The 16,974-nt window shown below is 39.1% G+C and overlaps 1 protein-coding gene across 2 annotated transcripts in view; it reads left to right on the top strand.

Moving 5' to 3' along the window:
* Positions 1 to 8,159: 8,159 nt before the first annotated feature.
* rasa3 (RAS p21 protein activator 3) overlaps positions 8,160 to 16,974 on the top strand; it is a 43,409-nt gene continuing 34,594 nt past the window's right edge. For both annotated transcript variants that reach the window (XM_058089016.2, XM_058089018.2), the window contains exon 1: positions 8,160 to 8,400. In XM_058089016.2, coding sequence (XP_057944999.1) covers positions 8,346 to 8,400 — 55 coding nt within the window. In that variant the 5' untranslated portion in view covers positions 8,160 to 8,345. The remainder of the gene's footprint in view (positions 8,401 to 16,974) is intronic.

A 16,974-nucleotide genomic window follows, 5' to 3' on the forward strand; every position in this document is an offset into this window, starting at 1 on the left:
GGGCCAGTACACGTAGCAGTCACGTGAGCGTTGGGGGAAGGGGGAACCTTAACTGTCCTACCATTTATCTCTATTTCTTATACTGTACATCTTTATATATTTGTTTTATGTAAGTTTAATATGTTCAACATTTGCTTGGCAGTGAGCTAAAATAGAACACCTCTTAAGTCTTCAAACGTCACATTGTATTCACTCAGCTCAATACCGAAATGTGCAATATCGTCCACCCCTAGTAATTTTCTCCAAAAATACTGTATTTACCAGATACAAAACTACAAATAGTATTGTCACTGGGGAAAAAAATAAAAGTTAATATGTTTTTGTAGGTGAACAAACACGCACCGATGCTTGAGAATGTTCCCCTACTAATGCAATTCAGCTGTCGGACTGCAGGCAACGTCACACGAATACACTCAAATGAAGTGCACCAAAAAGCTAATAATAAAAACAAATAAATAAAGAAGCATTCTAAAAGTTAAGGGGAGGTCAGAAAAAGTCCTATACCTCATCTGCACATAATATTATCGCATTACTTTACAGAAAGCATTAAGGGGGGTCTAGGTTTGTGATACAATCGTGTGCTCGATATCAGGGACATTGTACTTGAATGCATCTTATTGCTTTATAGGGTTATGTTTTCTATGCGCTCACTAGGTGGCGGTATCACACCGATAGTCATGTGACTGCCCCTTTTCCATTGAGGATGAAGTACAAGAGAGTGGCTATGTTAACAATTTTACTGGGTGAACACCAGTGTCACACACAATTCAACAATAAAAGGTTTTTATAAGTAATCTCCCAAATTATTGAATTTTTGCCATGTACAGGTCATATTTAATTGCGAAAACGTTAAGCGTTTTACCTCATGGCAACTTATAACAGGACAGAAAGCATGATCCATTTTTTCTTGCCTGGTCCTAAAAGCATGTCCCTTAAAATGAATTATTGAAAATGTAAAGGTGGAAAAATTACAACTAATATTGTGCACAGTCGCACTGCTCTTTTTGTTTATCACAAATTAGATTTTGAGCAATCTAATCAGATTTGATTCATGCCATATATGGAGAATAATGCTTGAGAAAGATTAACTTTCACATGTCAGACACCATCTGTTCTACTCCCAGCTCAGCCGCAAAGTACACTCATGTACACAATATGTGCAATATGAGGTGCTATAGCACAAACCACAGTGGTTGTACAGTTATTATAAGAGTGCCAACGCCCTCACACTCTTTGGTGGTAGCTGACATGTACTCTGCATCTTTGGCAATTAAATAACAATGAATAACCACTCACTAATCTGATCCAAAATCTGACAGAGCTTTCTCATTGATGAAATACTAAAGTAGGACATGTTTTAGGATTAATGTTCCTTTTTTTTTACTTTGAGATTCATATTTTCCTTGTGTTAAATGAGGCTCCACCCATTGCCTAGGTCAGTGGTCTCAAACACGCGGCCCACGGGCCAAATGTGGCCCGCAGGACACTAGTTTTCGGCCCCCGCCTTGATATGAAAGTTTAATGTTAGTACGGCCCGCGCAAGTTTGATATGGATGCTGTATGGTATCATGTACCCAGAAAAAAATATTATGTTTGATTAATGTTCATGTTAAAGGTTAAATAACTGTTAAATAACTGTCCGTGTGGAAGTGGTAAGTTTTTGGCTTTTTTAAGTTTAAAGGAAATAACTTGGAGGCTACTGTTTAGGTCGCTAGATCTTTAGTTTGCAAGTTAGCATGTGTCTCAAGACCCTGCAGTTGCGCAATATGTTGTAAATAAAAAGAGTGTAAATGTGACTATAGTCGTGTTTTGTCATGTCTACAGGGCTCTAATAATGCTTTGTTCATTTTAATCTAAAAAAAATAATTTGTCTACCCACCAACTATATGTAGTTTCTTAAGTTTTTATTATTATTATTATTACTATTATTATTATATTTATTTATTACTGATTGATTGATTTTCTTTATTTTTGATTTGTTTATTTTTCATCATATTTTGTGCAGAAAAATAAAAATTAAGATATTTGAAAACAGTGGAATGTTTTATCAATGCTTTTATTATAGAAAATCGGAACCAAAGCACTGAAAAAGTTTGTATATTTTTCTGTTTTTAATAAATGTGTTGTTTTTTTTGAAAACCTGATGTGGCCCAGTCTCACCCAGACCCTAGCTCCAGTGGCCCCCAAGTAAATTGAGTTTGAGACCCCTGGCCTAGGTTCAATCTTCACAATACAATTGCACTCATTTCACTCACAGGTTTGTGGTTCACCACAGGGCGTAGTACCAACTGCGATAGTGGAAATGAATGTGGTTATGAACATTATTTCCGATGCGATGTTGCATGTACCACTACAATAACGGCTCTTCTTCTCTTCCATAGTTACTGAAAGAGATATGAGATGATGTTTGGGTGTATACGAGCAGCAAACATTCAGCTCACAAGCTGCAGGATGTAGCCAGTTTAAAGGACTTGCAATTACTTTTCTGGCTTGCGAGGATATTTATGCATCAAGAGTGATTATTTTAAAAATAGGCACAGTACTTCAGCTATTAAGTGCAAACAGGACCCACTAACTGATGACCCATTCAGAGAGCGATTGTTAAGAGTGCGATTTCTGAGCTCAGGGATGTCCAACAGGCTAATAGAGATGTAACCAAATTAGCTTTAGAGCTGTTCTAAAGGAGTCACAGCTAATCTCAACGCTGCGGCTAACTGGGATTTCTGGCAAAGGGGAAGTCCAACTGCTCTTTATTCGCACATCTCTTGGGTTCACATCACAGCTGGGTTCGTATGTTCTACGCCAGTGTCTGGCTATTTTGAGACTTGCGGTCATTCTAGTGTCGTAGGGATGGCCCAATAGGCTCAAGACTTAGATAGCCTCGGGCTTTTCCACCTGAATGGACTCGTAAATCCCTCTTACACATGCCACCCACTGGCCAGGTAAACACGTCCATCCATGGACGTCCATCTGTTAAATCTGGCCCAAGATCAGTGTCAACAGGAAAAGTGGATCCACTTCAGTCCATGACTCTTTGTAGTTGACTTCTGTTAAGCTTCCACTGCCAGAACTATTGTACTGCAGAATGATGTATCATTTGTTTACACTCCATCTTGTTTGAGTCCACAATTAATGGATCTAATCTTATCAATCCGAGTGTTTACATATTCATATTCAGAACAACATCTGCAATTATTTTGCTGTAGGTACCAGTCAGATGCAGTGAAGCTGACTCAGGATGTGGGGATCATGATCATGGAAGAAGGGTTCAAATCAAATACTGTACTTAAGCATGTGGATATGGTCACCAAGTCTTGCCAACGGCTAAAATTATACTTTCTGAAAAGCCCATAATTACGGGCTTGCCCTTGCCTGTATAGTGTAGCCATCTGGGTGATGCAGTAGTTTGTGTATGGGGATGTGATTAATGGCTGCATCCACCCACCAAAGGTGCTGTTATGAAAAATAAACATTTGTTTGACACACTTTTTTTTATCTGTAATACTTTATCTGTAATACTTTTTGTCTCTATTTCAGGGGTGGGTAAACTACAGCCACATGCGGCCTGCTAAGCTTTGAATCTGGCCCACCAGTTGCTTCCAAAGTATTTAAACCAGGGGTCTCAAACTCAATTTACCTGGGGGCCACCGGAGCTAGGTTCTGGGTGAAGCTGGGCCGCATCAGGTTTTATTAAAAACTGGAAAAAAAATCAATAAAAAAACTATATTCAATGCTTTTGCTTCTGCTATACCCTACACTTTTTCAGTACTTTGGTTCCGGTTTTCCACACCAAAATATCTGATAAAACATTCCACTGTTCTCAAATATCTTAATTTTTATTTTTCTATACACAAAATAAGATTAAAAAAAATAAACAAATTAAGAATAAAGACAATAAATCAATCAATCAGTAATAAATAAGTAAAATAATAATAAAACAGCAAATACAAAAAACGTAAGAAACCACATACAGTTGGTAGAGAAATATTTTTTTTCAGATTCAAATGTACAGTATTATTTATTAGTAGGGGAACATATTATTTAACCTTTAACATGAACATTAATGAAACTTAATAATTTGACCCAATTAGCAAGTTAGCATCGTACTCAGTTCCATCTGGGAGCAGCGTCGTAACTTTAACAACATGTTTGATGAGATGCTTTATCTTGTGTATTTCCCCTTTTATTCCAAATCATTTCCTGCATTATTTGTACCCAGCGTCATAAGCCTTTAGCTTCATTGCTAATCCAAAGCAAAACAGGGCGGGGTAACAGGGTAGGGTAACAGTATGGGCGGGGCAAAATCATGTTAATTGTGTCCGGTGTGCACACAGCTTTAAGCTGTCATTTCAACATTAAACTTTGGTATCAAGGTGGGGGCCTCAAACTAGCGGCTCGCATGCCGCATTTGGCCCGTGGGCCGCAAGTTTGAGACCCCTGATTTAAACCTTTAACATACAACCTGGTAACATGACTTTAGGTAATCAGAGTCATGTTGTAGTCAGGGATGTTATATATACACATACTTTTTCAGTGTTTTATCATAAAAAACTGTAAAATTCTATTTCGTTATTTGATAGGGTCTGATATTTAAAGTGCTCCTGCAAATGACAGAATGTATGACACTTTCACGGATAAATAATTCCAGGTGGACTGTTAGAACTATAAGCGCAAAACAGTATCAAATATTGAGTCTTGGCCCCTGGATAATATTGTTGTCTGAATTCTATTTGGACAAACCAATTAAATATATGCATAAAATATTCTCAAAAACAACTGTGATTATATATGTTGAGTTGAGTTGCCATTCACTCATTCTTGTGGCATCACAGTGGTTACCAGTATCACCTCAAAGAAGAAAAATGGGCATTTCTGTGCCAGTGGGTTGGGCAATAACCAATTTTATCCCACAGTACAAAAACATGTGCAGTATCTCACAAAGATACAAGATTACAGAACATCTTCTCAGTGGACAAAACTGAATAAATTAAAAGTTACAATTTAAGTTAGTACAGCTTTTATAATTCATTATCCACTGAAAATGCCTCAACACACAGCCATTGTGGTCTACATGGCTGGCACCACAAACAACTGTACACAAAAATAATTCAGAGTATCTTTTGACACCACTTGATTTAATACATAAATGCAATGTAAAAAATGTAATTAATTGATTTAGATAAACTTTCCAAGTTGCTAACTTTATTTTTTCAAGTTATGTTCAAATAATAATGTTGGCTATTACATGAACTTAATTTAGCATGTCATATACACTCAAATTTTATTGTTGGTAAGCTTAAAACAAAATTCAAGTTGCCATGACTTAATAAAATTAGCTTGGTAAGATATAATTTTTCTCAACATTAACCTTTCCATTTTAAGTTCCATCTCCTACAAGACAAGACAGTGCAGGAGACTGAAGCAACATTTCATGGTGAGTAAAATGTATTTCTATTTGTTCTACTGAAGTGATGGCTTTAAATTAGTCACAGTAGACTTTCATTGAGATAAGTAAAACTTAGCTTGTTTAAACATGTGACTGCCAGCTTGTATAGCACTGTAACCACATGTTAGTTGTATTCTTCCCCTGAGCTAGTTTAGCCGTGTAACTGCTACCTACAGCAACTGTTACCCAAGTGCCACAGCCACATTTTTCCAGAAAAAAATATATTTTGTTCATTCACATGTGCAGCTGGACTTTCCCCCAAATGGTGATCTGATGTTCTGAGATGAATCAAAGTAGTAAGTACATTCTTTATCTTGTCTACCTGTTTAAATCTGGAGGTGGAAATTTATCATCATGTAAATGCAATGATGTAATCTTAAATTACTTTAATCAGATTTACATTTGTTAAATGTGTCATTGTTTTGAAATATTGGTTGTGAGTGCAAATTTTGTAGATTTGAAACTTCTACACAAACTGGGTTGCTAAGACACTACAGGTTGCGTCATGGCCATGGTGGGGAACGTCTGCCATGCATTCACCAGCACTGTTTTTGTTCATTTAAAACATGGGGTAGCCTGAGATCCCATTTATCAAGAAATCACTCCCATGAAGCTCAGCAAGGTGTCAGGTCAGAAACTCTTTCCTTCACTTGCCAGCTTTCAGTCTTTTGCAGTTTGTCTCTTGCCATAACATTGGACGAGTTGTCTTTTGCTGTTATATATCTATGAAGACTTTGTATGTGGTTATTTTGAGCTGCTCACACAAACATACATAAGAATTACAAACTTTTGTCAGAGGAGCAGTTGAAATGTAAGATTGTTTTCTTACTTTCTTTTTGCAACGCTCGCGTTCAAAATAAAAATATGCAGCTAATTGCACAAAAGCAGTGGTTGAACTCTCTTTCTTGAAAGTACAAAAAATACCAAAAAGAAAAAATGAAGTGTATATATATATATACGTATATATATATATATTTAAGTTACTGCTACTTAAATTATTATTATAATTAAGTAGACAACAAATTAAACTACTTTGAATAAAATGATTAAGTCAGTTGACTCAACATATTTTTTTGAATTATGAACTTAAAAACTCGTCCCTATGACAACAATTATTAAGTAAGCATTACTTAAAATAAGCTTTGAGTGATGAGGAAAAGCTATTTCGTGCAATGCAATATTGTTTGTTGGTTCAAAGCAATTTCAAATTAAGTTGTCATAACTAAGAAAGACTAATGGAAACTGTTGCGTTGATTTTTTTTGTTGAGGCTAAACATTTTTTTTTGAGTGTAGCTTCCCTATAGTGTGGTGGTGGTAGGGTAATGAATGGTCCAGGGCTGCATGAGTGCTGCTGGCACTGAGCAGCTGCAGCTCATTGAGGGAAATATGAATTCCATCTCCTGTGACATTCTGAAGCAGAGCATGATCGCTATTAATACTGTTGAGGTTGTGGTTAGTGTACTGGCCTCGCAGTCAGGATCGCTGATTTTATCCCTGACATGCAAATTCAGTGTTGAGTCAGTTGGGATTGACTCCTCCCCACTTATGACCCTAATGAGGACAACTATTTTTGTGCAAAAGCGAAGATGTGTATGTTTTGTTCAAATATTTATTGACCAATATTATATTGGTTTTAGAATATTTTATGTGCAAAATGTATATATGTCTAATGTATTTAGATGCTTTTCATTGGCCAGTGGATGTGTATTTCTGGCATAGAGTCTATGAGGCATTTTCACGACCCTTTTAGACATGGATAGTTGTTTGAATGCGGAAAGCAAGATGAAATGCTCAATGCTGAATGCATTCACACATATGTTATTGTAGTCGGCCATTTTTGTCTATATATTCCTCCTCTTCTTCCTACTTCCTGCCTCATTTTTTGCCCGATAACTACTCCTCCATTTTGCTGGAGCCTATCCCAGCTGTCCTCGGGCGAGAGGCGGGGTACACCCTGGACTGGTCGCCAGCCAATAACAGGGCACATATCGACAAACAACCATTCACGTAACCAATTCAAACAAATCCAAAATCAGAATGTTCAGCTCAGTCAGGACAGGTTTGCTACCTAGTCAGAAATATTCAAAATATTCAAAATATTCCCACAGTTAGTACAATTTCATACATAACGGGCAATTTAAATTGTGCCCCCTTACATCCACATGTCAATCAATTGGGGCAATAGCTAAACTCAGAGACAGCAAATTCTGATTTCTAGTTAACATTAATTTGTGATTGCAACCATTGAAGCCACTTTTCTAAATATTCCCACATTTTTGTATTCCAAAGGCACACCACTATGCTCTTAACAACAACAGAATGTTGTACACAGTGTATACCACCTTTTGCTTAAAATGGCTGTTGGATTTGTATAGTTCAAGTGCTTGGATTCAGACCCAGAGATGGTTGGTTCAAGTCCCAATTTGTTTTCATTCATCGTTCCCTGTTTTCATTCTAAATTTAGATTTTCGCATCTTTTCAAAGCGTTTCAGTTTCGCTTCAGCTTTTGAAAATTCACTTAGTTCTTCATGAAAATATTTGTCTACCTTCAGATTTGTAGCTACAACAATAATAGTTTATTAGATTGCGAAGGGCCCACAATGCCAGGCCTTCTCTCTCCACAGTGAGTGTGTGACACAGTTCACTCCTCATAGTGTGGGCGGGGCTCCGTGATGCCACACCCCCACCGTTGCTGCTGCTGCTGCCGAGTGACGGACGGTAGGGACCGTAGCGGTTCTCTTGTTCTCAATCAGCTAGCAGCTCGGCGTGTGATCGCTACTCTGTGAGCATAGATGTGCAAAACCTCTGGACTATCCCATTGCTGGAGAGGCCACAAGCGACCAGCGTGGAGGACTGTGTCTGTTTAGCCGACTGAAGGGAACTAAGGCACGGCGAGAGCATGGCGGTAGAAGAGGAAGGTCTCCGGGTTTTTCAGAGCGTTAAAATAAAAATAGGTAAGAAGAAAAAAAAATCCCTACCCCCCCGTCTGAGCGCCTTGGTGGATGGCTCCTCATTAATGGGCCAGACAGGCACCAAAGGCTGGAGGAGCGGGACAGATCTGTCTTGTTAATGTTGTTATTGTAATTCAAATCACACGCTTTACTGTGTAAACAGCAAATGAAAATGCAGCGGAAAAGTCACTTATGGAGGGACTGTGGGAATGTAGCAGCTGGCATAAGAAATCTATTGCGTGTTACATTTACAATGCTTGCATTCCCGTCTTCTACATATATATACACAGAGAAATAATTCAATAGTTACATATAAATTTGATTTTCTAATAGCCGCCATAAAAAGCATTTTCTTTTTTTCCACCTCCAAACAGCAACCACAGTCCAACCATTGACTGTTATTCAGCTTTCTATATTTAGATAGCTATCTCCAGTGGGCATCCTGGTTTGCAAGAGACTTGTAAGTGCATGTACTATATTTCTTATGAATGAAGCCATGAATGCTGAATGTACATTGAAAGCTGTGACCACAGCTTTTCTGACCCCCTTTAGAAATGATGCATATTTGTCTCAAGGCAGCATATGTACTGCACTTAAGAGCGGTGTATCTCATAGGTTATAATAGATAATAACTGGAATAATTACAGTGTAGGAACAAAATCACCTCCAGAAGTTGTAGCCATAATTAAATGCAGTCAACATTTCCAAATAGAAGAAAAATAATGTCATCCTGGCCAATAGTTTATAATAACATTTCATATGGAACACTTAATAGTAAAAGGGTTTGCACTGTATTTTGATTTTATATTTTAATGCATTTCGTGGCGCATTCATTTGCTGTGTGTGCTCTAATTTGTTATCCCTGGTCAATACGGAACGATCACCCGGACATCTGGCACCCCATTCATCCTGGCTGTGCTGTCCGGATTGTCCGAATCCAAATGCACAACACACAAAAAAAGAGCACACATACACACATTTGACAAAAACAATACAATGGCTCATTTTGAGTAAATCTAATACAATATTAGACATTTCTAAAGCTTTTTTATGCTGCTGGTATTGGCAGCAGAGTCAATGGAAAGCGTGCATTGATTCAAACAAAGACATGACAGAGAAATACTTTATTAAACCTTCAGTTCAGAAATATGCCCAGAATTTTAATGATATATTTATAAGTGTTTATCTCGTTCCAGTTAGTTGTCACTTGGTACCCAGTCCAGGGTGGACGCCGCCTCCTGCTCAAAGTCAGCTGGGATAGGCTCCAGCATACACCCGCGACCCTAATGAGGATAAGCGTCATAAAAAATGGATGGATGGAAATATGTAAAGCTGCAGTTTTTTGGGAATTTTACCTATCATCCACAATCCATTTTTGTATTTTCTTCTCTCTGGGAGTTAACAACGCACATCATGGTACCCCCCCAAAAAATCTTTGTTTTAAATTTTTATATACAGTACATCATGTATACATGCAATGTTACATTTATGATAATATATAATACTGCACGGTGGTCGAGTGGTTAGCGCGCAGACCTCACAGCTAGGAGACCCGAGTTCAATCCCATCTCTGTGTGGAATTTGCATGTTCTCCCCGTGCATGCATGGGATTTCTCCGGGTACTCCGGTTTCCTCCCACATTCCAAAAACATGCTAGGTTAATTGGTGACTCCAAATTGTCCATTGGTATGAATGTGAGTGTGAATGGTTGTTTGTCTATATGTGCCCTGTGATTGGCTGGCAACCAGTGATAGAAACCTTTTTCCACCAACCTCTTATAAATTGGAAAAGATGCCCCAGACTAGCTGTTACAATAACAACGTGTTAGCTGCTACAATAACAATGTCGTTGTAGCTTGGTTTACAAAGCGATCAGTTATGTAAATAGAACATTTTATGGCTTTATAATTGAAATAGGTGTGTCCCGATATGTGTATTGTTAGCTCACACATGTTTTTTTTTTTGTTATTTTTTTTAGCTTTTTTCTCTTTTTATAGCACAAAATTCCACAAAAAGTGCAGTTTTCCTTTAACATTTTAATAACAAAATTCCAGTTATTGACACTGTCATCACTTCCAAGCTCCGACTGTTAGCCCCCACCTCTATAATATCACACGGTGACGACAGTTGAGTGTACACCGTGCAGTCACCTAGCAGCCGTCATGTTGTGTGATCCTTACAGCCCTTTGCAACCCTTGCATCACATTGTTTTCATCAGAGGCTCTTTGGCATGTAGCATGGCTGGTGACTCAGAGTAGAACATTTGTTTAGGAGACCACTTATTATTGTGACACTCTGCCAGATGATGACTCTCCTGAGTTTACGGGAGGAACTCATGGCTTTCGGAAACTGAACGTGGACACTGGGAGTCCATACTGTCTGTAAAACAGGAAACAGGAAACTACCCCCCAATTCACTTCCTGATTGACTGAAGTAGACTACAGAAGAATTGTGTTTTTTCCTGCATGGCATCAAGCTAATACGTAGCAGATGTGGTGGGACACAGACAAGGACAGAGGTGGTGTCTCACACATAAGAGCGGACTGCACTTCGTCTGTCAGTGCTGCGACAGGCAGCCAAATTCTCAGTGGCGCAGCTGGAGGCGGAACTTGGCACTAATTACCAACAACACATGTGCATTTCTCTTTTACTGTTGAAACACAATTTGATAAACAAGTAACATGCACTGAAAAAGAGAAAGGAAACATGAATTTATTCATTCATTTTCTACCGCTTATCCTCGCAGGCGAGAGGCGGGGTTCACCCTGGACTGGCCGCCAGCCAATCACAGAGCACATATAGACAAACAACCATTCACACTCACAATGTGGAATGTGGGAGGAAACCCACGCATGCACGGGGAGAACATACAAACTCCACACAGAGATGGCCGAGGGTGGAATTGAACACTGGTCTCCTAGCTGTGAGGTCTGCACGCTAACCACTCGACCACAGTGCAACAGTAAATATGAAATTAATATGTAGTACCCGGAGAAAACCCACACATGCACGGGGAGAACATGCAAACTCCTCAGAGGCCGAGGGTGGAATTGAACTTGGATCTCCTCGCTGTGTGGCCTGTGCGCTAACCACTGTCCGCCGTGCAGCTACAGAAACTGCCTGAAATGCATATTTATATATTATGATAATAAATATAAATGATGAATGAAATTGATGAATGAAAATCCAACATTCCTTTTACTTTAATTGAAGATATGATTCTTGACGTGACTATTCCTATGATTTCTGGATTAATGGAATCACAAAAGGCAATAGGCCAATAGGAATTGTTCCATGCTTAACCGTAATTGACATGATGTGAATGAAACGCTCTCATCGTGAGGAGAAGGAACGTTTGCATCACAAACATTAACCTGCCCTTTTCAGAACTAAACATGTCAAAACGGTGGCCTGGCACACCAGAGAAAGTTTTCAAAAGAAAAGAAACTTTTAAACGCTTCTCTTATGGATCGTGAATGCAGGCTAGTCGGATTAGCTTAGTTTAGTAGAGCATGCTGGTGCAGCTGTATGCGCGCAACACAGGTTGTATGAGTGTCTTTATCGCTTGTTAATATAAGCAAGCATCTTACAAACACCACCTTCCTGTTTTGCCATGAATTATTTATTGAATTCAAAAGTGTTTCTCAAGAACTCACATGAACTCCATGCAAACGGAACACCAATTTGTCAAAAAAAAGGCCAAAAATGTCACTTGAAAGTTTTGAGCGTATAAAAATAAACTGGAATAAGTTCAGATTGTACTACATGATGATACCCAACAGTGTATATTCCCAAGTTGCACAGTATCACTGTCATAATAACATGTATGACACCAACTTCATTCAAAACAGAAATGCTTACATTCAAACAACAACACAACAACCTGCAGAAATTTCAACTATGACATAATAACAACATACCAGAGACACGTAAATCCCCTGCATCACAAAAACCAGTTTTAGTTGGCAACCTGTACCAAATGTCAACAGAATGATAGAAGAGATGCAAATGTACATACAATACTGTATGACCAGATGCACACTCAGAAGAAGGTACATTATTATACTGTGTGGATTATGCCAAATTGGGATTTCAAGAAATGGAAACGAAAAGACTGCGTTTAGCATGACAAACATGATACCGCACCTCAACAACAAAGAACCGACACAATACAGCGAGTTTACCCAGACAATCCAGCCGAAGACGAAGACGAAGAGTCAGCGGAGTGAAGCGGAAAGAAAATTTGCTTCGCGACAACACAAAGGTGCATCGCATCACAGTCAATTTCTTATTTGTTTACACGCCTACTGGATATTTTAAGTTGAGGTGCAGTTTTGTTTTTATTTTACATATTTATTTCATATTTACTGTTGCACGGTAGTGGAGTGGTTAGCGCGCAGACCTCACAGCTAGGAGACCAGGGTTCAATTCCACTCTCGACCATCTCTGTATGGAGTTTGTATGTTCTCCCCGTGCATGCGTGGGTTTCCTTCCACATTCCAAACATGCTAGGTTAATTGGCGACTCCAAATTGTGCATAGGTATGAATGTGAGTGTGAATGGTTGTTTGTTTATATGTACCCTGTGATTGGCTGGCGACCAGTCCAGGGTGTACCCCGCCTCTCGCCCAAAGACAGCTGGGATAGGCTCCAACACCCCCGCGACCCTCGTGAAATGAATGAATGAATGTTGCACTAAAGTCCAAAGAATTAATTTTATTTATTACTTGATTGTTCAAGCTATCTCACAATGCTCCACTAAAGTGTTAAATGTTAAATGTCCTGTAGAGCAGCCACACACAATAACCCGCACAGAAAACTTTTTAGATTTTCCAGAATCTGCACCCATTCCAGCTGTATTTCCTTGGATTTGTTCTTCCTGCCAAAAGGGTCTGTTTTAATTTATTCCACCCATGCATGCCCACTCCACTGTGATTGGTCACACGCCCAACGTGCTTGAACCATATAAGGAATTCTGTCCCTCTGTGACATCACAAAGGATGAGTTTTACCACGCCTTTTGAAACCGAGCGTTTTGAAAACCATCCTGAACATCTTTCATGGCTCACTTCTAATTACGGATTCTTACATATGTTTATTTTGTGTTAGAAAAGCAAATTACGGTTGTGAGCACAAAAGCTCAAAAGCAACATTTATTTTGTAGTCCTTAAGTAATGAGTTCAAATCGGCACCAGTGTGGAACCAGCATTTTGTTGTTTTGATTTTATGGTATCGTTACAGCTCAAGTGTGATTTGAGATATTTTGGAAACACAGTGAAACAGACAGTGGAACTACTAGATGAGAGTCTGAACTAAGAAACCAGGTCCCAGCTTGGTCACTATAATGGGCTTGAGTGTGGTTGAGAAAAGTGGGTTTGTATTGACAAAATCCGGTTCATTCTTTCTCGCCATCAGGGAGAGGTTCTCAACCCCCCTGTCATGATTGAATAAGAATGCCGGCAATCAATATATATATATTTTTATTAGAGTTCTACTATGCTTGTGCATGCTTTTTGCCTTGTCTTAGAAGGCCTGCTCTCTGGGAAGTACTGTATTTTGCTGTAAACATTTATGTTGACTGTGCAGACATGTTTCGGTTCAGGCAGCTTTAGCCTGGTGGAATAATCCGGGTCGGGCAGAGTCGCACTCCCAGTGTAATCTACCCGCAATGAGAAAACAGTACTTGGAATAGTGAGGATTGGCCACAGCGGGCCCTGCATGCAGGTTCAGAAGGGGTAAATAAAGGGTTAACTGCTCCCTCATGTTGCCCTTCATATGCCCTGTGGAGATGTTATCTCTCTGTGGGATGACCTCTACCTGCTGACAGTGTCATAACAAGCATGAAGACCTCTGTGAATAATGTGTATTACCTCGGCGTGAGTAAGTGTCTTTGCGCATTCTGATTAAATCAGGTTTTGCAACAATGTCATTCTCCTATGCAACAGCTTGCCACATAGAACGCAGTCTCCCTTTCCTGTGCTTTTGCAAACGATTGCATATCTGTTTGCACTTGTGTCTGTTGAGTCCTGATTCTCAGCGTTGTTCTTTCTGAAGGTTTTAAAGACCAAAATACAGCTGCCCGACATACATTTGGATACCATCACATCCTCATGTTCCAACACTTCCAGCACACTGAGGGAACTTACACAACATCTTTTCACATGGTTGTTTTGGAGCCCATGTTTGTGGCTGGATATTTTAGTTTCACTCAAGTTTTCCATTAAGACTTGACAGATCGGTGTGAACATTAGCTGTCGGCAGCACAAGACAGGTCTGAGTTTGATCAGTAACTCAATACTGTTTTTTTTTCTCAGGGACTTTACAGTATTGTGCTGCATGACCAATCGTTAACTGTAAATACCCTTCTTTCGACATATTTATTCAGTCATATATGACTTGTAGCATTTGTATAAAAAGGGCCAGGAAAGAAAGCATGTATTTCAGACTTGGGTAACGGCTTACCAGCTTAGTTCCTTCCTAGATTCAAATGACAATGCAGTTATGGACAATGCAAGTGGTTTTTCTGAGTATGTACTAAGGATCAAGTGGCCGGCTGATATATCGGGCCGATATTTGCGTTCTTTACTTGATTCGGTATCAGCCGATTCGCACGTGGGTTCGGCGATATATTTTTTCACGCATGATTTACAGACAGGCATCCACTAGGCAGCTTTGTGTGCCGGAGAACCCTGCAACACACACAGTCTCGGCATGCCGCCACCGCACCATAACAAGGGAACGATTTCAACTCTTAATTAGCCTTAAGGGTGATGGAAAGAAAATCGGTAAAAAAACAATATCGGTCGATCCCTAGTATGTACATACACCATTTACGTCCGTTGCCTACAAAATCTGTGTTTTGAGAAATTTAGATGAGGATGCTTACCAGTCACGAGTTCGATTCCACCCTCGACCATTTTTGTGTGGAGTTTGCATGTTCTCCCTGTGCATGTGGATTTTCATGTTAGGTTCATTGGCGACTCCAAATTGTCCATAGGTATGAATGTGAGTGTGAATGGTTGTTTGTCTATGTATATGTGCCCTGTGATTGGCTGGCGACCAGTCCAGGGTGTACCCCGCCTCTCGCCTGAAGACAGCTGGGATAGGCTCCAGCATTGATTACCCATTAAAAAGAGTTTTTTTTCTCTGTTTGATGCTTATCACAGCATAGGGATGTAATAATGTCAAAATTTCATATCACAATCACCCCGACCAAAATTATCACAGTTATCTTTATTAATACGATGACTAAATATACATTACAAACACTAACAATAAAGGCTTCTTCTCCTCAGGCATCTTTTGGACTTTTTTATATGTGTTTCAGCTAATTTACAGATATATGTATCTAGACTTTGACAGACAATTTCAGGTTGTTTTCTTTTGTTGCAATTTACCACAATAGTAATCACTCCTCCACAGTTACTTATTACACACAGTTATTTATGCTGCACACAAGCACATGCATAGTGTTTGTGTGTGTGTGTGTAGGGTGGTGGAATTGCACTGACAAACAAGCACACACATGTGCACGTGCACAGCGTATTCAACTGTATTGCAATCGCTCCTCCACAATTCAGTGTGTCTTATACATTCATTACGTTTTTTCGCTTTTTGTCTGTACCACAACGTTATTCCTATCACCTACAGCGTCCAATACAGGCACATACACATATGTCATGAAAATTATGCAAATAAGACCGTGAGCCAAACACCCCAAATAGATTCCAGTCCTGTGGGGACCACTACAGTTACAAAGTTTCATAATTGAAAGTTCCAATTCTGTCTGGGTCTTTTAATTTTTTTTTCGTTACAAATCATTCCATCTATGTTTTATAGCAAAGCATTAAGTGTTTCTGCCAATGGAAATCCATTTTTATTATGATTGATTATGGGACCATTCATTTTTGCTGCAGTCACAATAGGGAGTTTGTACTGGGCAACTTCTGACTTAATGAATGTAGCAAAATGCCAATGCCTGCTCATCAGTCGTCCCTTTAAGGTCGAGACCTGTTAATGTACCAATGTTTATTGTTGTAACTGAGAGGTGTGCAGTGCAGTTGCATTTTTTGCATTCCGTTGTTTTGGAATGAACCTCACATTAAACCACATTAAAACGTGCTGGAGTGTCTGGCATTTTAAATGAAAGTCACACCATAATGTTGTCATTGTTGTGTTTTTTCTGATCACCAAACATCTCAATACTTGCTTTGATTCTTTGTTTGAAGTATGTAGTTGTTTACCTGTCAGGGATGCCTCTAACAAAAGAGAGCATCAAGTTGCATGAAGGGAAATGTCGCATTAGCCAACGAACCAGTTAGTCACTCTTTGATTTAATTGGAGTGGATGTCTCTTTAAGACCTGACTTAGGGACCTGAATGCTGTTAATGAGTGTCGCTTTTACTGTTTGACATTTTGTAGAGAAATAAGTCAATTGTTAACAGAAAAAAGTTATCATGAAAATAATTGTTGTGCTGCAGCACAGGCTGTGATGTGCAAGTTTGTGTGTCAATAATATTGGAGTTCTTGCTCTGACGATGGTGTTAATAATCAAAGGAACTGAATATTAACAGGTATATT

Source organism: Doryrhamphus excisus, linkage group LG13 (genome assembly GCF_037039965.1).
Source record: "Doryrhamphus excisus strain RoL-2023G ecotype Guam linkage group LG13, RoL_Dexc_Guam_v1.1, whole genome shotgun sequence".
Taxonomy (NCBI): domain Eukaryota; kingdom Metazoa; phylum Chordata; class Actinopteri; order Syngnathiformes; family Syngnathidae; genus Doryrhamphus; species Doryrhamphus excisus.